The sequence below is a fragment of the Populus nigra genome, chromosome 1 (assembly GCF_951802175.1).
Source record: "Populus nigra chromosome 1, ddPopNigr1.1, whole genome shotgun sequence".
Classification (NCBI taxonomy): Eukaryota; Viridiplantae; Streptophyta; class Magnoliopsida; order Malpighiales; family Salicaceae; genus Populus; species Populus nigra.
The window spans coordinates 46,538,824-46,563,549 of NC_084852.1; the positions used below are offsets into that span (position 1 = coordinate 46,538,824).

The 24,726-nt window shown below is 30.8% G+C and overlaps 1 protein-coding gene and 1 long non-coding RNA gene across 3 annotated transcripts; one reads left to right on the top strand and one right to left on the bottom strand.

Annotated features, from left to right (window-relative positions):
- Positions 1-12,519: 12,519 nt before the first annotated feature.
- On the top strand, positions 12,520-14,923 carry LOC133695554 (probable WRKY transcription factor 40). Its single transcript, XM_062117514.1, has 4 exons — positions 12,520-13,013; positions 13,469-13,795; positions 13,926-14,042; positions 14,326-14,923. Exons 1-4 carry the CDS (start codon positions 12,855-12,857, stop codon positions 14,680-14,682), a joined length of 960 nt encoding a protein of 319 aa, XP_061973498.1. The 5' UTR covers positions 12,520-12,854; the 3' UTR covers positions 14,683-14,923.
- A 2,114-nt stretch (positions 14,924-17,037) lies between these two features.
- On the bottom strand, positions 17,038-20,801 carry LOC133703522 (uncharacterized). Of its 2 annotated transcripts, XR_009843901.1 has the most exons (3): positions 20,446-20,801; positions 18,211-18,336; positions 17,038-18,099 (listed from the first exon to the last, which is right to left on the bottom strand). It is a non-coding gene; the product is annotated as an uncharacterized LOC133703522 (long non-coding RNA). The 2 variants fall into 2 exon arrangements; XR_009843900.1 differs by having other exon boundaries at positions 17,038-18,336.
- Between the last annotated feature and the right edge of the window lie 3,925 nt (positions 20,802-24,726).

Below are 24,726 nucleotides of genomic sequence, written 5' to 3' on the forward strand. Positions count from 1 at the left end.
TCCAAAAGACGAAGTCATCACAATGTTCAGTTTCAAGTGAATCATGTAGGGCTGGTATGATATCTTCTTCATCGATGAGAGGGAAATTGAGGAACTGGGCCAGTTCGTGGGCTATTTTGCTCTTGTTACTGCTAGAATGGCCTTTCATTGCTATGAGCAACGGGGACTCCGGCTGTTCTTCAATATCAATCCCTGGTTCCATTTCCTCTCTTCCCTCCATTTCTTGAATAATTGTTAACTGGCATTATTATGTCCCAGTCCCTGCATCTGTTGCTTATACACTGAAGTGATAGCTAGGGAAGAACAAGACAAGGGTCAAGGAGAAAAGAAAAGGATGGCATCTCTTCAACAAAAGGATTTAGTTACGTTATTAAAGAAATATCCTTTGTTTTTTTAATTAAACATGTTTATGAATTTTCTGTATGGATCTTCTATGTCTTGAAACACGAACAAAACACAATAATACAGACATCAAACTTCGATTTCTTGCAAATGTTTTCTCCTATAAACTATATAGTATAACGTATAATAACATGTATAATGTATAGTTGTCTAGAAGAAAAGTGTGAAAGCAAAAGATGGATATGGTCATATCCAACTATATATCCAGATTAAATTGAAAACGTGTGCCGTGTCTCCCACGATATCAAAATTGCTTTTGAACTTATCAATCTAGCTGAGCTCGTCAACTCCCTCCCTACTAGTAGACTCTTCAAAATTGTCAAACCACAAAATCAATCATCTTTCTCCTTCCAACCCTGTTCCAATTCCGGCTCCATTTTAATTATACAAAAATAATTTATTAAATTAAAGTGGAGTTCTTAACCCAAATAAAAAAAAAAAAAACTATCCTCGTGGAGGCGACAAATTAAATAGTTTGTGCAGGAGTTGAAATACATGCATGCACCGCCTAGTTATTGTAGCTAGGTCTTCTCTCCTTTATTAGAGGCAGAAAAGAATACATGAGGACCTTACTGATCATGTTATAATCAACTAGAATGGAGGATATTAAAAGTGAAGTTGACGAGCGAGGTGGAAGAGACCCAGAAGACGGCAATGAGAGAATTAATGAGTCGCCGTTCTTCCATGCGGTGCTGATCTCATTCGTGGCATCATAAGGGTAGCCATGGTCCCCATGGTCGTAGATGGGATCAACCATGAAGTTACGTAATTAAACAAGTCATCAATTTGATCATAGAAGACTTCTAGGTTGGTTAACTTGGATGGGCAGGTTCTTCAAGTTTAAATTTTTAGTATAGTAGATGTTTTATAAAAGTATTTTCAATAAAAAAATATATTAAAATGCTATTTTTTTAATATTTAATATTAACATATTAAAATTATCTAAACACACTTCAATTCAATATCTTTTGAGCCAAATGTAATTTGATAAGCATGTTATAACAAAAAAAAAAAACACTATAAAACTTGACAAATATTTTGGAGTTTTGTTTTCTTTTTTTCTTAACCATTTATAGCAAATAGAGAGGATGTTTGACATTAATCTGAATAGTACTATCATTGGTTAATTTGATTTTTTTTTCAAATTTTCCTTTTAATTCAAAACTTTAGATTATCATCTTATTTTTTTTTTTTCTGAATGAGATCCTTTCATTATTTGATATTTGATTTTTTGAACTTTGGTCTACTTGATTTTCTTATTGTTTTTAAGCCATACCTAGAAGTCAATTCGAGACAAGTACCGGATCAGAAGTCGAGTGACTTGACCCAAGTTAATCGAAGTCAACCAAATTTTTTTTACTTATACAAAAAAAGTAAAAATGACACCATTTTAAAGAGGAAAAAAAAAAGCAAAATAATAAACGGGTTTTGATCCCAATTTGATTGGATTTGCCCTGGGTTAATCAAGACATTAGTTGACTGTTTTACATTGGATCAATTCTCTCCCAATTTCTTTTGAAATCCAGTCTTGTCTAAGCCATAGGTCACTTGGATCACGAGTCAATATGTCAGGTCGAGCCAGGTTTTAAAATAGAGGCTTTCCAGATGTGGTTCTTCTAGTTTAGTTACCAGCTAAGGTCATAAGTTTGAAAAGTTAACACGAGTTAACATCGTTTTTTTTCCTGATTACATCCTTTAAAGTTGTTTATTTTGAACAATAAACTTCGTTATTTTCTTTGGTTTTCTTTTCAATCAAGTTATCCTTATTTCATGATCTAATTAAGAGGTTTGTCTAGGTGGTCCTAGTTTTTTTTAGGTTTTTTTTTATCCTTTTCAATTTTGTCTTTCAAAATTCTATTCTTTGAAGAATTAAACTTCATCTTTTTTCTTGTTTTGTTTTCTATTGGATTATCTCGTTCGCATGATTCTATTCGCTAGTTTTGGCAACCTTACCTGATTTTGTTGTTACTTTGTTTTGTAAGATTATTATTTTTTTTTTCAATTTCATTCTTTTACATTTTAATTCTTGGAGAATGACAATTGTTAATTTTTTCAATTCTTCTTCTATAATTAATGTCAAGTCATGGATTTTTTTCCCGTTCTTTAAAATACACTTACAACACATACATGAATATTGTTTTTTTATACTGCAAAAAATCAGTTCAGCCGACGGTAAATCACAGGTCAACTATCTAATATATACATATATTGAATTGGTAGACGATGCTTGAATCCTATCCTCTTGTTCAACAATAAAGTATCCTGGTTTCACTAATTTTCATTCAAGAAGTTTTGGTAGCGGATGCATGGGTGTCCATGGATACATTTCATGTGGATGAATTAAATTCTAATTGGACAAGCAAACCATAATGCACGGTTTAGCTGCTAATCACATTAATTACCATAATCATAAGTGTTAAATTAATTAAGATCAAATAGAGAAAGGAGGCTAGAATTCTGAATAATCGGTATATTATGAATGCTTAGTCTTAACCTAAATACAAATAAAGTATATATAGGTCAAACTGAAAGTACTATTCTACTCTTAATAAATAAGATTACATGAATATTATTTAACAATAAGCAGTCAATCATACTTGATAGTGTTCACAATCGCACACGCGCATGCATCGAGCATGTTTGGAATAGTGTTGTTAAGCCTGGGATGAACTTGTTGTTCTATCTGATACTTCGATCTTGATTCAAGTTAGATTTTAAAAAGTAAATAAAAAAATAGATAGAAATTGATACAATTAAAATCATCAAGGTGGACTTTTTTAAATGTTTTATCAAAACAAAGATATTTTAACTTTAAAAAAAATTAAGATAATTTTTGAATTGATTTAAGTTGACTCCTTAAATTTATAACTTGAATTTTAGATCGAGCCTGATTTAATTTGGTATTATGGTTTTAGCTAACTAATCTTAATAAAAAAAATTATCAAATTTTTAGTTAAAATTAATTAAAATATTAATTTGACAATTTTTTAGTCTTCCAGAAATATCCATCTTTTATGAAGCCATAAAAAAGCTAGAAGTAGCATTTCGCAGCCACAAGGTTATAACAAGTATGCTCCTAATATCATGAGCAATCGAGGATTCAACACAACATTTTAGATGACTCTTCTAGGGTTTAAATTTGAAGACTTCTACATGCATGAGAGCGAAATATTGTTGTGACATAAGTTGGAAGTCTTCACGGATTATACTATAATAATATTATTCCTCTAAATTAATCTAGATTAACTGAATACAATCGTTACAGTGTTTTTTTTACAAAATTTGGAGATTATCTTATAATTAAAACAGGTTGCTGTTAATTACAGATTAATTAATTTTCACATGGAAATGGTTTTATTTGTGCTATGCATGTTTTTTATACTATAACTTTCAATACATGAACCTCTAAATAGCATTTCATTGCTGTATTGAGACTAAAAACAAACATGTATTCCGTATATTTTTTATTTTAAAAATATATAAATTAATCATTTTAAAACTGTTTTAGATATAGATTTATTTTATATCTCTGTCTTCTCAACTAAGCATATTTTTATTTTTATTGTCACCGTCTTTTTTATCCCAATAAAATAATCAAAAGTTGTAACTAAGTTAGTAAATAAGCAATATTGTTTTCATGGAAATATTATTACAAAGTAACTATTTAGCACCCATTGAATTATGAAGTGGATATTAGGTACTAACTGTCCACTAATTAAGTAGCAACCTCAATAAAATCACGATCAATGTCCCTATATATCCCATGGAATTCATACTTGTAATCAAATGCATGGCCACACAAGAAAATTCACAAATTGAATTGTATATCAATTCCTTTCTAGAAGTTCATGTAGGACAAATGGACCACAACCAGCCACTTTACCCCCACAAAAAAAGACATGGAGGATGTTTCCCTTCAGTTTCCTAGGTTTATCTTCTACCCAGTTGTTGTTTTAATCGACAACACTGGAATTCCTTAATCATTCAGACATCAAGAATTAAATTCTAAGATATTTATTTGGTGCAGTCAGTTAATTTAAACAACGCTTAATCGTTAATAATTTTTAATTTTGTTATGAAATAAAATTTAAATCATGTAATTTTTTAATTATTTATGCAATCAAGAAAGCAATTCTATGCTCGTTGTACCGTCATTTAATTTTATTGCTATTATAAAACTGAAGATTGATAATGTGCAGGCAATGTACTCCGATCGAGTTCTATAATTGAGGACATGACAATTAAAAATAATTGAGTCTCAAACTGCTTGCTTAATATATATATAATTTTTAAACAGATTATTTATTCTCAACCCATTATAGCTTATGAAAAAAGATTCACGATTCTTGAATTTGAACTCTCAAGATGAATTTTTAGTCAATAGATCAAGGGATAAATTAATTTATCCGATGAGATAATATTATAATTATTGTAATTAATTTTTTTAAAAATATTTTAAACCAAAACCGATAATACAATATTAATCTTTTTTAACGAACATTCATGCACTGGACCTTGGTGAGCTGCTTGAAGAAGAATTTTATGAACAAGTGGGATGATTGATTTATAGAAGGAACGTGTCAAACTTTGTGTTCAACTGGCAGTGTACATATTCTCCTACTTTTCAAGTTATCTAGACCATGGCCTGTCGTCTCTTGACTAGGTGACTGGGACCAATATTGACACAAATTAATTATTAATACACAGTATCAAAACTCAATTTTAATCAACCTTCTAATCTCGTTTCATCCCCCCCTAACATGTTTATCCGTAGAATCTTAGAAGAAAAGGTCAATTTTTTAGTCTATTGAAAATTCTCTTTTCTCTAAAAGAAGAAGAAGAAGAAGAAACAATGTTGTTCTACATGAAAAAAAATACGACTACAATTTCCTAGATTTGAATATAGTGAATAGTGATGGCGGTTTTGGCCCAATGAACTCTAAGAAGTGATTAAGGTACCAATCAATTTGTTAATTTGGTAATTAGTGATGGAGTTTTCTTCGTTAAAGAAAAGTGAGAGAGAATAAGGCAAAATTAACAAAGTGATTGGTACCTTAATCACTTGTTAAAGCTCATTGGGCCCATTTCTTTCTTTGTTTTCTTTTTTTTTTTTCTCCGCATTATTCTTCCATTTATTATTTTTTTTATTAACAAAGGTATTTTGATTAGTTTACGTGCACCTCGACTAATGCAATGAATCTTGAAATTAATGATCATATAAATTTATAGTAACCATGTTATTTATAAGACTCGAATTTATAACCTCTAAAAAATAAATTTAAAATCTAACCAGTTGAGTTAGATATCTTGAGTACCCAACAAAGGATTTTTTATACTATATAAGGAGTAGCCGGGACACAAGGGACCCTCTAATGTCAGCCATAATTGAAGTCATGTAAGGCATTTGAGCAAGTGGCAGTAGCAGGAGGAAGTAGTCTAAAACATGTGGTTTGGAAATACGACCGTGGATTACAAAAATTGAATTTGGGCACCATTTTTTTTCCAATACTATAATAATAAAAACATTGGATTGATACGTTTTTTTGTGCTTTTCAATGTTGTAATTAAGTGGACATGGACATGCTGGAAGAAATGGCAAAACCGAAACGCATGCATGAATGAGAACATGGTGGAAAATTTCATTACAAGTTCGATGGACTGACCCACCAAACCAATTCGTGTGTTGTGGTCGCGGTCTCATTCCATGGTTGAGTCTTTTGGAGGGAGGAAGGATTAGGTGACTGCTGACTTTCGTGAAAAGCTTTTGGCTTTTTGATGGATTGGGGGACGTGAATTTTGTACTGTGACGTGTCCCACTCACACCGTCCTGTCCAAATTCAAGCATGTTCTTCCTCTTCTTCTTCTTTTTTTTAACAAGAATTCTTCCATGTTTATGTTGTTTCTTCTCCTTTAGATCTGGCTTTATTTGTATAATAATTGCACTGTTACTATATAACTATCTGCTTTTTATCGATCGGGTATATGAATCTCTTTTTCTTTCTTTTTTTAATCTTGTGGGGGCATTTGAGAATATAATAGTATAATATTGAACCCAATAAGACGAATTTAAAGTTTATAATTAATACTTATAATTTTATGGTATATTTATTAGGAAATTCAAACCACGCCTAATTTATTAAATTTTCATATATAAGTACTCATTTGTTTTTAATAAATTGGGTTAGGTTTGAATTTATCGATCAGAAATATATATTTTTGTTAATTTATATGAGAATATACGAGTATATATTTAGGGATAAATTAGAAGTAATTATTAGACTTATAAAAACAAATTAGAGGCTAAAACATAAAAAATAAATATCTTTATAGTGTATAGTGTATAGTTTAGTTGATAATATTCCTCGTAAAAACAAGGACTAATCCACGAGATTTGACAAGAGTCAATATATAATGCCAACCCTTAATTTAAGGCAAGATTGATTTAAGGGATACGGTGATATGATTATCATGTTGGAATACTTTACTACTAGCAAAATGTTAATCATATTGCTTTATTTATTAGGACCATATATAGTCTCAGTGCTTTTACAGGGTAAGTGGGCATAAAATAAACTATATTATATATCTTTAACTTAGGAACCATGTGATAGCCGTGCAAGCTCTGGGATATAAACCATGTATTTCCTCCTTTGAGATATATTTAATGGAATTAATTTACAGTGTGCTCTTGGAATCTTGATCACTCCCTGTATTAATAACACAAAATTTCCTAAGAAAATCTAATTTAATATATAATTTGATGAACTTTGATGTATTTTTGTTACTTTTTATATTTTAATATTATTGATTTTTTTTGTGTGTGTTTTTGGAGTTTTTAATTATAGGCAAGTTAAAGTGCTGACAGTATACTATATATGTTAAGAGTAATTTAATAATTCAGGATTGATGTGGTTAATAAATAGAAAAAAAAAAGGGATTAACCTATTTTTAAGATTCAATTACAAAAATTTTAAGAACATGTTGGTTTTATTTCCTTAAGCAGGGGTGAGATGGAGTTTACATATTATTAAAAAAAATAAAAAATTTATAGTATCTGTCTATATATATTATATATTGGGTTGTCTTTTACTTTTTTATTATATATATTATAATAAAAACTAAAATATTTTTTATTTTTAAAATTTATTTTCGAAAATATAAACAAATTCATATTAAAAAAAATAATTTTCAAACCCTTCAATTTCTACGGCACTCCTAAACGAGTGGCAGCCAACCATCTTTGACATTTTATTTTTTAACTTGCTGGCAAAGGCTTAATCATGACTAAAATCAGATGTGGGACAGCAGCTTTTAGCCGAAGAACATTATACAAATGGTGTTGAAAAAAAGAATTAAAATTGTCTTAGTTTCATTTATTTATGTACGGAAAGTCAAGTTAACACCTTAGACTAAGCGCATGACTGTTGACTATGAATATTGATTAGATATGGTGTGTATCACGCCCTATATAAATCATTCCAAAAACTTAAGAAAATTACATTTTAGTCTTCTAACTTCTTGAAAACTTTAATTATACCCTTTAATTTACAGTTTATTTATAGGAAATACATGTATTGAATCCTAAAAAATCATGTCTCATCAAGAGCAACTCCCAATCTTATTTTGATTTTGTAAAGTGCCCATTCTTTGTAAGTTATAATCTGATAAGAGAACAACTATTTTTCCTAAAAAATGACAAAATAAATGAAATATAAAAGGGTAGTTAGACCATGAGCTAATCTATAATAAAAGGTTAGAGTTGTCTTTTACTTTTTATAAGTAGGATCAATTCAATTATTATCACGATGATACGACTTTTCTATTTCACGAAATATTAGGCTCATTTGGAAGTGTGATGAGACGAAGTTAAAATTACATTTTGACTCAATCCTAATTTCAAAATTTTTATTTAATCAATAAGCATTATGTTTTGTATGGATTCCAATGAAAATCCTCTTTTAAAATATTGGTTACTAGAAAATTACAATTTATAGAATTTTTAAACCTATCTTTTAAAAATACAACCACAAAAACTATCACATTATCAAATATACACTTATTATTAATAGTAACTCTACTAGCTATTTAACTTGCCCTTCACTGTAGGTCAAATAGTTTTTTTCCTACATAAATTGTATACGCAAATTCTTACGACATGTTTTTGTACACAAAAAAACCCCAAGCAGAATTCAAAGATTTTATACATGCATCGAATTAAATAACTCGATAACTATTTATGCAACCAAAAAAAAAATTGAAGCTCGGTCCCTACCTAGTCGAAATAACTAGTCAAACTTGTGACTCTAGTCATGTACTCAATTGGGGTTCAACAATTATTTTTCATAATTTTTTAAAATCTAAAATAAACATCTATAAAATTAATAACCAGCCAAATACTAAGGTGATTGCAAAAAAAAATCAAACTAAAACAAATTACATTAACTAATTAATAATTAACCAAATAACAAGTGATGAAATTCGAAAAAAAACACAATTAAATAGGAAAAATTAAAAAAAAATCAAATTGTAATGAATAAAAAAAATAAAAGAAAAAAAGAAAAAAGGCTTGTATCTCGAGCTTAGGTGGCAAAGCTCCAGGGCCTCTAGAAAAAAGCCCAAGTGTACAGGCCTGGAGCAACCCACGCTTTTAAGCCTTATTGTTTTATTTTTTTAAGGGGTGGACGACAGGTCATCCGTCATTTAATTCTTTGAAAAAAAATAGCACGCGATGCGTCATCTATCTTGCCCAGATTCCAGCGACCTCTGGTTGCTAGAAAATCAGGCAGATCTGATTCGAACTAAGAAAAGTCTATTTTTTTGGACAAAAAAACTAGCCTAAAGACCTTGTAAAATATGTTCAGAGCCTCTAACAACCTAAAAATTGGCTTCAAACCCCACAATCAACCTTAAAAACAAGATTTTTTTCCGGGTTTAAATCTACTATTTCAAGCAAGTTTAGGGGGGACACCTTAGAAAAATTCTCTCCATCAACATCAAAATCATCTATTTTCATGACCGAAATCAATTTTAATCGAGATTTTTTTTTCTTTATCACTGGAATCCAGCCATGTTTTCTCTCATCTCTTAAATCAGGAACTAAAAAATAAACAAAATAAAGTTTATGATCAGAATTAAATTTTATGAATTGTTAGGGACTGAAAGTTTATAATTTGTTAAGTTGAAGGACCAAAATATATGTTTAAGCCTAAGTTTAGAAAAACCATATCTTTTTTTTATTTTTTATTTTAGTCCTTTATCTATAAATCTTATTATTTTTTAATAGATATCCTTTAATTGACCATCAATTTCAATCTATAAAGGTGTAATTTGAAAAAAAAAAAAGATGACGAATTAAAAAACAAATTACTATAACAATTCATAATGATTTTTCACTTGTTGAATAGTGGTGCAGAGAGCAATATATTTTTTTGCATGTCTTTTAAAAGTATTACTTAATTACCGTAATTGTGAGTTACAAATTCTTACATATAATTATATTTTTAAATAGTTATTTTGAATTAATAGCTTCCAGTTCTCCTAAGTGGGATTTAACAGTGAAGACCAGCATGCCATCTAAAACACTGTAAAATCATTGAAGTGAGAAATAATGCGACTAGATAGGATCAAATCCCCGAATAAAATTCATAAACTATTTGTTTTCTATATTACTATTTTATTATGTTTATCGCTTATTCTTATATATATATATATATATATATATATATATATATATATCAAGCAAATATTTAAAAATCAAACAAAATTATCCGAACAATCAACAATGGATATATAAGTCTTCCAACTGTAACCCTAAAACAAGTCCTCAATTAAGTCTCCAAAATATCCAATATCTAGAACATATAATATATATAAATATTCTTAGTCATGGTGGCTAGATCCCACTTCACTTGGCAAGTTGATTCAAAAATTTCAAGGATCCAAAACTTAATTCAAAATGGGTTTTAAATTAAATTAAATAAATATTAATATGATCGATATAACTTAATTGACGTGTCTATAATATGATTAATCAAATAAATCAAATAGAATTAATTTTAAGAATTATTTTTAAATAAAACAATATTATTTTAATAAAAACAATTAAACTAATAACCCAATTAACCTTTTTTTTTCCAGTTAAATCCTCGTACCAAAGATCAACTATACGCTCCTGCTAGCTACCAATGAAAACATCAAAATTCTTTTTTTAAAAAAAGCATCAAGTCCTCGAAGTCGCGAGTTTCACGCTTCACCACCGACTTAACGGTGACTCGGGAAAAAAATGGTAAGGAGACATCCACTCGTGGTATTTTAGGGTGGCCATAGCGAAACGTAGTCGTCGCGTGATAGGACTTGTGGTCTTCAACTTTCTTGGACCATAAGTTCGGTGATCCATATGAATTTTGAATTAAATACATGTGGTTTTGATTATTATTTTTTGGGTACGGTTTGTCATATTAACCGGCTTTTATATATGGAATGATAGGGAATTTTTTTCCATTTTTTCATTTTTTTAAAATATAAATTTAATACTTTCACTCTTTTTTTTTTTCATGGATTGAGTTTAATTTTTTTTAAAATTAAATACTAAAATATAGTAATAAATATATATATCTTTTCGTATAATTTTCTTTTGGTTTTATATTGTCAAGACATGTGCCATTTGAATTAAGGGATAGATAACAGTGTTATCAACGAAGTTGAAGGAGGTCTGCATTTTTTTTTTCTATTTGTTTGTTATAGTGGTATAAACTGTTTTTTAAAAATATTTTTTAATTAAAAATATATTAAAATAATATTTGTTATTCTTGACATCAGCACATCGAAATCATCTAAAAATATTTAAAAAATATTAATTTGATGTCTTTTCATACAAAAATAATTTTAAAAAGCATGTTTTATTGTAAAAACAAACACCTAAACACAAAGATGAATCTAATAAAAAAAAATCAAGGGAGATTACCCTAAGAAAAAGTAAAAAAAATTTACATGAAAAAAAAAATACACAACATATTTGAAATCATTTGAATTGAATTTAATTTAGAGGTTTTAATAAAATATAATGTTGGTAACATTTTAAATGTTGAGAATTAAATTCTAAATAAAATTCAATCTCTAAAAATACTATAAAAATAAATAAATCAACCACTCTAATTTACAATTCTAAAAGAACAAATTTAATATCAAAATTAACTTTTCTAAAATATTAATCTCCCCATCGTTTTATCGAGACACTTGAAGAAAAAGGATGAAGATAATAAAGATAATATAGAAAATAAAATAAATTTTATTTTTTTAAAATATAAAAACTCAATTTATTTATTGATTAAATTAAATTCAAATCATATAATTAAATTCAACGGCATTCTAGAATTGATTCCGGACAATTTATTAATCAACAACTCAAATTATTGAAGGACACATGAGCCATAAATTCCAACCAAACCCCCTCCCTCCCTCCGTTGGAGCTTACAACGTGCTCCCAATACTTCAAAAATAAAACACCTCACATTGTTTTGTCGGTAGGTGTGGCAAAGCACATTTTAATGAACATGAACCAGAAAAAATTTCCCTGCGTTTATGCATTGGATGCAACCCTCTTTCCAAAAACCTTAAGAAATTGTGAATGATTTGGAAAATAATTCAATTACTTACACGTAATTGCAAAGGAAAACCCATAATTCAATTACTTTGAGTGTGTTTTATTATATACTGCCGGTTGTTTTTTAAATTGTTTTTTATTTAAAAATATATTAAAATAATATATTTTTATTTTTTAAAAATTATTTTTAGTATTAGTATATCAAAACTATTTAAAACCATCATAAAAAATTTAATTTAAAGTAAAAGAACTAAAATAATTTTGAAATAGTTTATTTTATTTATAATCAAAGCAATACCAGCATTTGGTGAGCATTAAACTTCTAAAAACATAACCTGTTTCACGCGTGCAACACTCAACACCCATTGTTTAATACTCTACTGTAGTATACAACTTCCTAGTTCCTACCTTTTTTTGGTGGGCGCTTGACTTTGACAAAAGCTTTGTCCCATTGTCAATCCCCAACCGACAGTGTCTCTCACACATCAGTCTAATCTGCATTCAGCATTTGTATCTATGAAAAAGAAAACAAAAAAGGAAGAAGCGCATGCCAGCTTCTCATGTGACCAGAACATATGTATCTGCTGCTGCTGCTGCTACTGTTATGTCTTTATCTTTCTTTCTCTTTCCACCAAGTTTCCACAACCGAGTTGGGCCCTTTTGAGTTCTATATATTCACAAGTTTTTTGCCTTCCATTTCGTTCCAACTGAGTCTGAATTTAGCAACTCCCTGTGTTTTCACAAGTTTAGCTAGCTGCAGCCACAAAGATTGTCAATCTCCCTAGCTAATTCACTTGCTCCATTGATTTGAAGAAGATTGTCAAGAGGGACTAGTTCGATTAAGGCGGCTATGGATAACTCATCCTGGGTTGATACTTCTTTGGATCTTAATATTAATCCGCTAAGAGTGAAAAGTGATGCTCCAGTTGATGCAGAAAGTACTTTTCGGGTACCAAGAAAAATGAAACCCACTTTCATGTTCCAGACCAAGCCTTCAGCGAAAGAAGAGGTTAGCTTTATATATATATATATGCAGATACTCGCTTTGCAGTAATTTGATTATGTCTGTAGGTTTTAGTTTCATACCCCTCTTCCTTTCTTTATGGTTTAAGGCCATCAATTGAAGGCTAAACACATAGCTTCTTATAATTGATTTGGTTTTGTTTTTCAAACAAATTTCAATAAAGTATGCAACTTTCAGCAAGAACAAGATATTATGAATTCTTGTCACTGGGTATCATGAACAAATATATAGAAATGTTTTTGCTGTCATGTATCATCAAAATATTGATTCATAGAAAAAGAAAAAGTAACTATTACAAAAGGGACTAGCAGCCTTCTTAAGTTTTAGCTAGGAACTGGCTGGGCTTGATTAGAATAGGAACTTATCCGAGGTGCTTCTAAAACTTGCTGTCTTCTTGGAGTTTTGAAGTTGAATTTGTTTTGTATAATTACTAATTTCAGACTGGAGCCATAGAAGAGGAATTGAACCGAGTGAACGAAGAAAACAGGAAGCTCACTGAAATGCTAACTGTGATGTGTGATAACTACAATGCTTTAAGAAACCAGTTGATGGATTGCATGTGCAAGAATGGAGAAAAGGAGCTTCATGGCCCATCAAAGAAAAGAAAGTCTGCAAGCAGCAACAACAACGATAATAACATTGCAATGAATGGGAACTCTGAGAGTAGCTCAACCGATGAAGAACTGTCCAAGAAACCAAGGGAAGAAGTCATCAAAGCTAAGACTTCCAGGGCTTATGTCAAGACTGAAGCGGGTGATAAAAGCCTTGTAAGTGCATATAATACACCCCTCTGGTGCAAAAATCACGGGTGTTTCTAGCTAAAGTTTATAGGTTATTTCGATATGCTATGCAAATGTCTTCGTGGGTTACTAAGCGATTGCATATAATTTATTGCAGATCGTGAAAGATGGATATCAATGGAGGAAATATGGCCAAAAGGTCACAAGAGATAACCCTTCTCCAAGAGCTTACTTCAAATGCTCTTTTGCTCCAAGCTGCCCTGTCAAGAAGAAGGTGAGACTGAAACCATAAACACAGTTAGTTCTGTGCTGCATATGTAAAGAGCATTGGGTCGATTTCGTCCATGTTCTGATTTGTTCAATTTAGCTGTGATGAGGCAAATAAATAGCATATAATTAAGTAGGCATTTAAACTCACATGGACTGTGAATTTTGTCCAAGTTTTCTTTATATTCTGTGCATGAAATAAAGGTTTTGGTTCCAACTTTCTTCCGTGTGAAGTGAAAAGGATGAGTAGAATGCTAAGATTCTTCTGTTCTCACTTGTGGCTCATTCAGGTTCAAAGGAGCATTGACGACCAATCTGTTCTGGTGGCAACTTATGAAGGAGAGCACAACCATCCACACCCCTCAATGGAGGCAACATCAGGTTCAAGCCATGGTCTAACACTCGGTTCAGTACCCTGCTCCGCTTCTCTAGCCTCATCTGGGAAAACCAATATTACTCTCGATCTCACAAATTCTAAGTCCAGCAATGATGCCAAAAGTTCAAAACCAAAAACTGATGCACCTGAAGTCCGGCAATTCTTGGTGGAACAGATGGCCTCTTCGTTGACGAAAGATCCCAATTTCACAGCAGCACTGGCCGCAGCAATCTCAGGAAGAATGTTGCAGCAAAATCACACTAAGTGGTGAAATTTCTACTTAGATAGGAGAAGAAGAAGCTCATACAACTTGGAGTTCTATAAATTATGTAGGTTCTATTAGATTATGTAGGTTCTGTTAGACCATTTTGAATTTTACAATGTATTTGTAAATACATCATCTGAGACACGGAGAAAAAATCCCAAGAAAGATAGCACCTTTGAGGGATCCAAACTCAATTTGAAAAGCAAGGGTTATTGCCATTTTAATGGATAATTATCAGTTTTTGATATATTTTTATTTGTTAGAATGCATGGTCTTTCAGAGTCAAGTGTAGCCTTATGATAGTGGGTGAGTTTTAGATATATTATAATGGATAATTAACATCTTAACGTATCTAGGGCAGCAATTGCACATCATTCAGATGTCTTCAATTGACCGCAAGTGCGCAAGGTTCTGGTTTTGGCCAAATGAATGTTTTGTTAGAACAGCTGGAGTCCAGGACCACTATATCTATGTCATATTATGTCGTCGAACTTTCATTTAGCAGAAAGTCTTTGGCATCTAACCATCCAGAATTATTGGGATGGTGTCTTTCTCAAGTTAAGTTCTTGAATGATACAAAGCAGATGTTCGTGTGCTACAGCTAGTGTGAAATTAAGCCGAGGTAGTTGGGATCTGACAAGATTTTTGGATTTGGAATACTCTCTCCGGTCAAATATAACCGGCTATTTTGACTACTTATCAAGATTCTATGCGGGTTATTTTGACTTATAAGCATTCCGTGGGTTCTTTAGGTTATAACCTTGATGGCAACACTTCTGGATTTTACCGATGTCCTGTTAGATCACTCTTTCCAGGAAGGATCGTTGCTAAATTGAGATGGGTCCTTGTGATGCTTATCTTACAGCTCCGATGGCTGCTTGCCTTGATGTTTGGACAGCAAACAACACCCCGTGTGTTACGTGAACAATCTACTGCTGGTGACGAGAGTGTTTTCCATATTCAACTGTGGGGGTCAACAACGAGTCTTAATCCACGCAAGAATGCTTGCTAGTAATTGGCAGATATTCGCAAAAATTGAAGGATACAACTCGACCAAGAGAGAGCGTTACCGCTGTGTAACTTCACCATTAGTCAAGAAGGATCTTGCAATGATTATGAACCGAAGGAGTATATTGCTGTAAGGATCTTGATTTTGCTTTTGTATGTCGAAAATGTTTTCAAACTAGGCTGTGGTATCTTTAGATGCCTTGTTAAAAGTACAAGAACATGTATTTCCTGTAACGAGCCAAGAGATCAAAACCAACAGTTTATTCACCAAAAAAGGATGGACAAGATTGTACAATTCTATTCATAACCTGATTAGTCTAAATAAAAGTAAAAATAATTATATATTATCATAATTTTAAAATCTGACTCGAAAATTTATCTGGGATCAGGTCGGGGTCACAGGTCAAGTTGACCATTAACCTGAATCAATATAAAAATAAAAATTATTATTATTATAGTTTTAAAACTCGACTTGAGAGTCGAACGAGGACAGAACTTGAGTTGATCATTGACTCGAATTAATATAAGGATAAAAATAACTCTCTCTCTCGTCATGGATCAGGTTAACTATTGACTCGGTTCAACATAAAAATAAAAATATTTATGATCATAGTTTTAAAACCCTACTAGGAGGTCGATCCGGGATCAGGATTGGGTCACAAGTTAGTTTGACCATTAACATGGGTTAACGTAAGGATTCAAATAGTTATTATCATAAGTTTTAAATTCTGACTAAGGGTTCAACACAATGCAAGACCATGGCCACAGGTTGGGATAGTCGACCCGGGTTGACTCGAGGCAACATAAAAATGAAAATAGTTACTATTATAGTTTTAAAACTCGATTCAAAAATCGACCCAGGATAAGGCTCAAGTCACGGGATTTGAGGATTAACTTGGGTTGATTTAAATCAATATAAAGATAAACATGATTATTATAATAGTTTTAAAACCCAACTTGAAAGTTAACTTAGGACAAGATCGAGGTCACAAGTCGGGAGGGTCAACCTGGGTTGATCCAAGTCAACATATAAATAAAAATGTTTATTATCATAGTTTTAAAACTTGACTCGAGAGTTGATATAAAGCGAGGCTTGAATCACGGGTCAAGAGAGTTAACCTAAGTTTACCTAATTATTTTAAAAAAATCTACGTAAGTTTATTTTGACCAAAATATTTTTATAAAATCAATGTATTTTTTACCATTAATATATTTTTTACCTATATTTTATCACATGATAGATAATTTAAATTTTTAAACGGTCAAATCGAATCAATTACTTCTTTATATTTTTTAAAACCAGATTGGTCTATATCTCAGGTGAACAGAATTCCTTCTAATATCTACTAAACATGAAATAAAAACAAATTATTCATTCCAACCTCAGCACACCAATCACAATACAAAACAATTATTTAAGTTCAGTACAATCTAATCAATATTTTCTAGCATACCATTACTTTAGCATTCCAAGAATTTGAGGTGTGACTGATGACTATTCCAAGCTAGACATCCGAATTTTTCAGCCACGCAGGCAGCAGCCAAGTCTAGAAGAATACTTTTGCCGTAATCCAAAAGGAAAAGTGCTAATTAAATGTATGTCGGAAAGCTTATTTGACTACAATAATTCAAGAATCAATACTCAACCTTGAAAAGGAAAGGAACAGAGAACTTGAAATACCGACATGAAATGTTCATGTAACCGTGAGTGAATTTTTTGTCGCAATACCTGCATTCACTGAATCATTTTACGTGAGCAGAACTTGATTACGACTTCAAAAATCTAAAGGAGCACAGCAGTCTCTTTCAATCACAGAAAATTAGTTGGGCCATGATGGACATTCCAAGAATAAAATTGAATCCTACCATTTGAGACGTGTGGGAGCGAAAACATTATCGCAGAGATTATTCTAACATCTCATCCATTCAGTTTCCCATTCCACCAGGAAAAGTCACTAAATCCAGGTCGATTCAACATGTAAATTTACTTGCACCACCAGATAATTCAGCATCCATTGAATCCTACAATTTCTTTCACTTTGGTCTTCGCCTCAAGATAGCCATCCTTTACCCTCGCTTCTCCCTTGGTGGTCCGCTTGGAATCTGAAGCAACTTATGAGATGGTCATTTGTTAGTCCAGCCGCTTGCATGAATGAGTATATAGCTGTTGGACCAACACTTCAAAACCCTCTTCTTGCCGTGTCCTTGCTTATGAGCTCTGCTTTTGGACTCTTGACTGGAACTTGGTGGGAATATCGGAATTGGCTTATGGTTGACAAAGTTCGAGGTGTGTTTAATAAAAGAGCCAAACTCATCTATGAACTGCAGCATCAACAACAAGCTGCGAGTTTACAGCAGTTTGGAGGTCATGGGTTGGGACAATCTTCGACAATATTATACCGAGCCCAGAGCTTTCTTTACCATGAGTTATTAACAAAAGTCGCAAAAAAAAGGGAGTCGAATATTAGGCTTACAACATGAATTAATCAACACGCAAGAAATGAATAGAAAAGTTCATGTCTCCACCTTGCACATTTGATGAGCATTTTCAACGATTGATCGGAACTTTCTGACAGTAGGAAGAAAGTTTGAGCATTTGGAAGTGCTATCTTTCTCTCATTAGCAATTGGATCAAAATCCAAAATGACTTCCCTGCATGCAGATAACTCCGTGTCAACAAAGTGAAACCCATTAAAAGTTCGAGCATCGACAATTCACATTGCCTTTTGGTTATTGAATGCCAGTACACCAAGCAAGTGAAGTGCATCTATCATAACAAACACATTTAATTGAAATAACCAATGCCTAAATATATGCCTTTTGTTAGGGATGACAGGCCATGTAAGTTCAGCCAAAGCTCCTGATAGGCTTAGCTGTTCAAACAGCTTCCTGCACATCAAAAGAAATGATCACAGACTGAGGAAGCTACCAGATCCCCTTTGCTTTGGAAGAAGATTATCCAAAGGGTTTTGTGCATGACATACTTGTCATCATGGACTGGGACTCCCCAATCTTCATCATGAAAAGTGGCATAGCATGGATCTTTTAGAAAGCGGGGAAAAATTAATTAGCGACGGCAACTTTGTGAAAAAGCTCAAAACTTAATTATATTACAGGCAAAATATCTGGCAATTTGCAGCCTGCCACGGAATGCAGAACGTTTACAAGTTAACAAACTGAATATAAACCATCATGTTTCTGGTCATGATTTGCTTTAAATCTAACTCAGGTATAGCAAAGATAAAGACTATGTTCTAAAGCTCCAAGGTTAAGTGGAGAGAAATCTCTCTAGTATTTTATTATATCTAAATAATAATTTGAATAATAAAAAAAAACACCCCAACAACTGATATGACTCTTAAAACACTGATCTAAATAAAAAATATAAACTAAGTAGAAAATAAATAATTAAAATTAAAAAATATATAAGAAAATAACTAAAATAGCCAAAACAATAACTTCCAGGTCTAATTTTGAGATATACAACTATTCAATAAGTGATAAGTGACGTATCACAAGAAAATAGCCTTGAAATCACCTGAAAAATTTCAAGCCTAATTTAACATCGGATTTGTTAGTTTAATATGCCTTGTAGTCAATCAGTTGGTTACACGTGATATTATTATATTCATACAAATACATATTTATTATTAATAAAAGCTTAATTTATCTTTAATATCTATATAATATTAGATTAATGAATCTAATATTTAATTTATGAATTTAAAATAAAAATATAACCCATATATTTATTATTAATAAAAGCATTAATTCAGAGTTAATGGGACACCAGTCTCTATTGGTTTGGAAAGGAAAATATTTTCCTATCGATGAGTTTTGGTGAGGTCTAGCCCCGCAGGACTGTGAATAGCGGGATCTTGCTTCCGGAGCATGACCACAGATGAGACGGGGATGAATCCTCAGAATGCACAGGACACACATCTCTGGCATTAATTAACGCGGGAATAAACTTTGTCAATTAACCCCCTCAAGATACGAGCATCTTGCCACATCAGTGAAAATAATAGTAATATAAATCACTTCTTTAAGGTTTTATGCCAAAATAATTCAAGATTTAGTGACAGACTCTCTCTCTCTCTCTTTCATGATCATAAATATTTTGCACTACATAGATTGATTATAAACCAACCATGGCTAAATTTCACATAAATATGATAAGAGCAAAGATTTCATCAATCATTCAGCTAAATCAACAGGATGATGCATCAAATAACGCACTGAGGTTCTCTTGTATGAAACATCACTTTTACAGCAGATGCTCACTACTAATGGAAGCAGATTATTAGCCTCGCAAGGGCCTCTTACCAGAAAGCGCACTCCTTGGTTCATTGCTAATGAGTCTTTCATCTGTCAATGCAAGTGCCTTCTTTGACATGAGAAAATAACAAGAGTGCAACAATTTGCAATTTAATATGAACCCCACTTACTTGTACCATGTTCTAAACCCAATTTCAACATAAATTCTTATTCCTTTTTTTGTCATCAATGACTAGTTTCCTACTTGTTTTTCAATCTCTATTTCTTATAAACAAGCAGGAGCATTAAACCACTCAACATCAAATACCAAATGCAAAAATCTTGCCTTTTTAAAACTTTTACCATCAATACCTCTCAATTCTTGAAGTTCCACAAATTACTAAACATCAATATCCAAATAAAAACACACCCAATTCAAACACGCTTACAAAAAATACACAAAAAGAACAAAACAGAGAGGGAGAGGGAGGTTCAAAAACTTACCAGTAGTAGGTGTAACCCAGCACACCTATTTTTTACTTTGAAGTTGAAAGTTATCAGTACTATCACCCCCCACTAGTAAGTACTTCACTCTCACCACCACCACCACATTGCTTCTTCCTTCACCACCGCAATCCTTCTTGCCGCCATTCCCCACTGGACCACGACAAGGACGATGACGGCTCCCGGCCGAGCGGCGACGAGTGTTCCGACGAGGCGTCAGAGGAGCAGGAAGCATTCATGGACTTTTGTCTCTCAACTACGAATTTTTCACTGCCGCATTCTTCTTGTTCTTGTTGTTGGACTCCGTTTCTTGCGGCTGTTGTTTCTCGTTGGTAGGAACATTGCCTTTTTTTCGGTGGCTATTGTTTGCGCTGTAGTTATTAAAATGATTTAAAATTTTTTTAGAAAAAGTTTAATTTTTGTAAAAAATATTTTTAAAATATAAAAACAAAAGACTCTAAAAATGTGTGTAATATTGCAGCCAAATTCTTTAAAAAATAAATAAATATTATTTAAATATATTTTTAAATAAAAATACTTTAAAAATTATCACTATTGAAATATTAAACATGCTTTTAATTATCATTAATGTTTTTGGAAGGAGAGTAAGAGGCCGTTTGTTTGCGTAGTTGTTTCTGCGTTTGAAGTAATCACAGCAAATATGATATTTGGTTACGCTAAAAACACAATTTAATTTTGGTGGGTCCCATACAATTTCACGTTTTGCATGCAAATTTTACAAAGCAGCTCATAGCTGCTTTTTGAAATTTTGTGTTTACGTGCACAGTGCAATTCACTTGCACTGTTTGTGCGAACAGTGCAAGTGAATTGCACTGTTCACGTATTTGAGTGAACTTTTTTTTTTATTAGTTTCTGTATTTTTTTTTAAAAAAACTAGTTTAAAGTTAATTCACTCGCATTGTCATGTAAACAATATTTTTTTCCCGAAAAACTAGTGTAGAGTGAATTAAATTCACTCGCACTGTAATATCAAATCAATTTTATTCCTAATAATATTTTATCTAATTTTATTACATGCTCGAAAAATAATAGAAACTGTAATTTTTGTCGAATGAATTTTGTACGTAATGGAATTGTAGATAGTTTAATGGTATAATAAAAAATATTTTATATAAAGTATTATTTATTTGATGAAGTAATAACAATAGTTAAATCTACAACATTTAAATTAAAAACCATCAATTTTAATATATATATATATATATATATATATATATATATATATATATTTTAAAATTATTTTATAACTTTAATTTCAAAAGCATTCTTAACTAAACACATTAAACTACTTTTTATTCAATTTTAATTTCAACTACAGTTTTAATCAAATATCTATTTTTTCAAACCAACCTCAATTAAAAATATTTTTCATAAAACAACTTTTTCAAACTACAACTACAACAGCTACCGCAATACCAAATATACTCTAACTGAAGTTATGTTTGGGTACTGAGAAAGCGGAGAGGAAATTTGTCGATGGTGTTGAAAGTCAGATAGGGAAAATTTTGCGGGCTTTTAGTTTTCCTTTTGGAGATAGGAAGGGAACTTACCAGTTAAAGTGTGCCACGTAACAGGATGTCTGTCTTTAGACTCTTTACTAAAAAGTTGATGTTTTGTCCGACATTTTTTTTTTCCGAGATCGCAAACTGATTGCCTTCTTTTTTGGATTTGTTTGTTTTATTATCACCGTTATTAAATGGCAAGAATGGTTAATATGGGACATGTCTAGGCTGAATTTTAAATTAATTTAGGTAAAATTGATTGTTTAAACTTTAAACTTAAATCTGATAAGAACTTAATTATTTTTTTTCTAACAAAATAATGTGGTTTTAAGATTTAAAAAAAATAATTAAAATGATATAGTTTTGGATTTACTTAGTTTAACTAATTCAATTCATATTTTGAATCTTAGACCGACTGATGTCGAGTCCAAGTTTAATATTAACAAATCTAATTAGATATAAAAAATCATTGTTAACACAAATTTATTTGCACTGTATATTAAAACAATATAATAATATCTTTTCCCTTCATATCCAAAAATATTACACCGATTATCGAAGGCATTAAAGTTTTTTCATAAGATGCATTAGTTATTGCTAAATTGATTATGGAAAAATAAGTTTTTTTATATTTTAAAAACATGGTAAAATGACCAAATGCCCTTGAAAGCAAAAAAAAAAACATAAATCTAACATCCAATGACTTTTTTGTATTTTTACTATGTTTTTTTTTATTATTATTAAGTTGGTTGAAAGACAATTTAATATTTGACTAAATTTAAAAAAAACCAAAAAATAAATAGCAAGTGCATGCCTCAGCGTGTGGGAGGTGCCCACACCTTTCAAGCGGCATCTCCTGATGATCAAAATCTCCCTTTTAATGCATCGTTGAAAGTACCCTAGCATCCTCTTCCTGTTATGGCAATACGTGTAGTTGGTGGCGGCATATTTTATCACCAATAACACTTTTTTTCCTGTCTTTTCTCTTCTCCCCTTAAATTTTGCTAGTCATGCAAAATTTAAAAGTTGTCCTTTGATTTATGGAGATTTTCACTTTGGTCCTTCTTCTTTTAATTTTTAATTTTTATTCTTAGTCCTTTTGTAAAATTTTATTTTGTTTTCAATTTTATCCTTCAATCCTAATTTGTAATATGTTGAAAATTGATTTTATGGCAATACGTGTAGGTTATCAAACTTGATTTTTTGAGGGTTTTTTTTTTACTTTATTTTATCTTTTTGTGTTTAATAAGTTGAAAATTGAGCTACATCATATGTTTTTTTTTTAATTATTTTTTTAGATTATCATGATTATTTTTTAAAAAAACTTATGTATCCTCAACAACATATATTATTTTTTCTTTTTTAAAATACATTTGCAGCAATTGAAGTGCGGTACCAAACCTAGTCTTTGCTAATTATAAAAGGATACGGATGGATGGCCATGGCTATAATATAGTGTATTTTATGGTTAATATCTAGAGGAAATGATTCTTTATTATTTATTCTGATAGTAAGTGATATTCTTTTATCAGGTCAGGTATTAATTAAAATTAAGTCAATTTTTTTTTTGACGAGTTTAACAACATGCCCTTCCTTTTATGATTAAGTTTATTTAAAAAAAATTAATAAATTTCATTAGATGTTAACTTCTAGGGGTAAGTAAAAAACCGAAAAACCGAGAAAATAACAAAAAAAACCAAACCATGAAAAAAACCCTATTAAACCGATTAGAATTTTTAAAAAACCGACTGGTTTGGTTTCGGTTTTATAAGTCTGAAACAGAAAAAACCAAACCGAACCAAACCCAAACCGAAAAAACCGAGCCAAATCGGAACCTGTCAGTTTGAACCGGTTGTTGTTCTAAAATAACCAAATCAAACCAAAACTGGTTAGTTTGAACCAGCTTTAATTTGGTTCCAATTCCTTTTTAAAAAATTTAATTTAATTATTTTTTTTATAAAAACCAAATCAAACAAAAAATAATCACTACTGTTAACTTCATAAGTCAAGAAAAGACGGAGAGGAGAGGTATTTATTCCTTTAAATGCATCGAATGATTTAGGAAATGATCGCTTAAAATTATTCAAAGAGTTTGTTTAAATATGATAATGATACTATTTATTGTCTAATATAAAAAATAACATAAATCACAGAGGAAAAATAATCTTGCTAGAAGTGATCTAAGAATTGGTGATTATTACGATCCGTTTAGAAATACGATAAAAATCATATTTTAAATATTTTTTATTTAAAAATATATTAAAATAATATATTTAATTTTTTAAAATTTATTTTAATATCTACACATTAAAATAATAATAAATACTAAAAATAATTAATTTTAACATTCAGTTGCCACACATAGTTAATTGGCCCACAAGTCCTTATCATCTCAATCTCATTATCCACTAGCACATAATTTTTTTCTTATTTAATGTGTTTTATTATGATAGTTTTTGTAATTATAATTTTTAAAAAATTAGTTATGATTTTAAAAAAGAATTGTTAGGTTAAAACAAGCAGAAGTCACTTACGTCATCCTAGTTAAAAATTGAGTGAGATATAGTTTTATTTTTATTTTTAAAAAATAATATCATTTAAAAAAAAATTAAAATAATATTATTTTAAATTAATTTAAATCAATCCAAATTAACCTATCTAATCTCCTATCAAAGCTTTAAACCAATTTATAAGCCAAAAACAGATTTAATAACTTTGATTTAAATTGCCCTCTCATATCTTTCATCCTGCTCCTTAT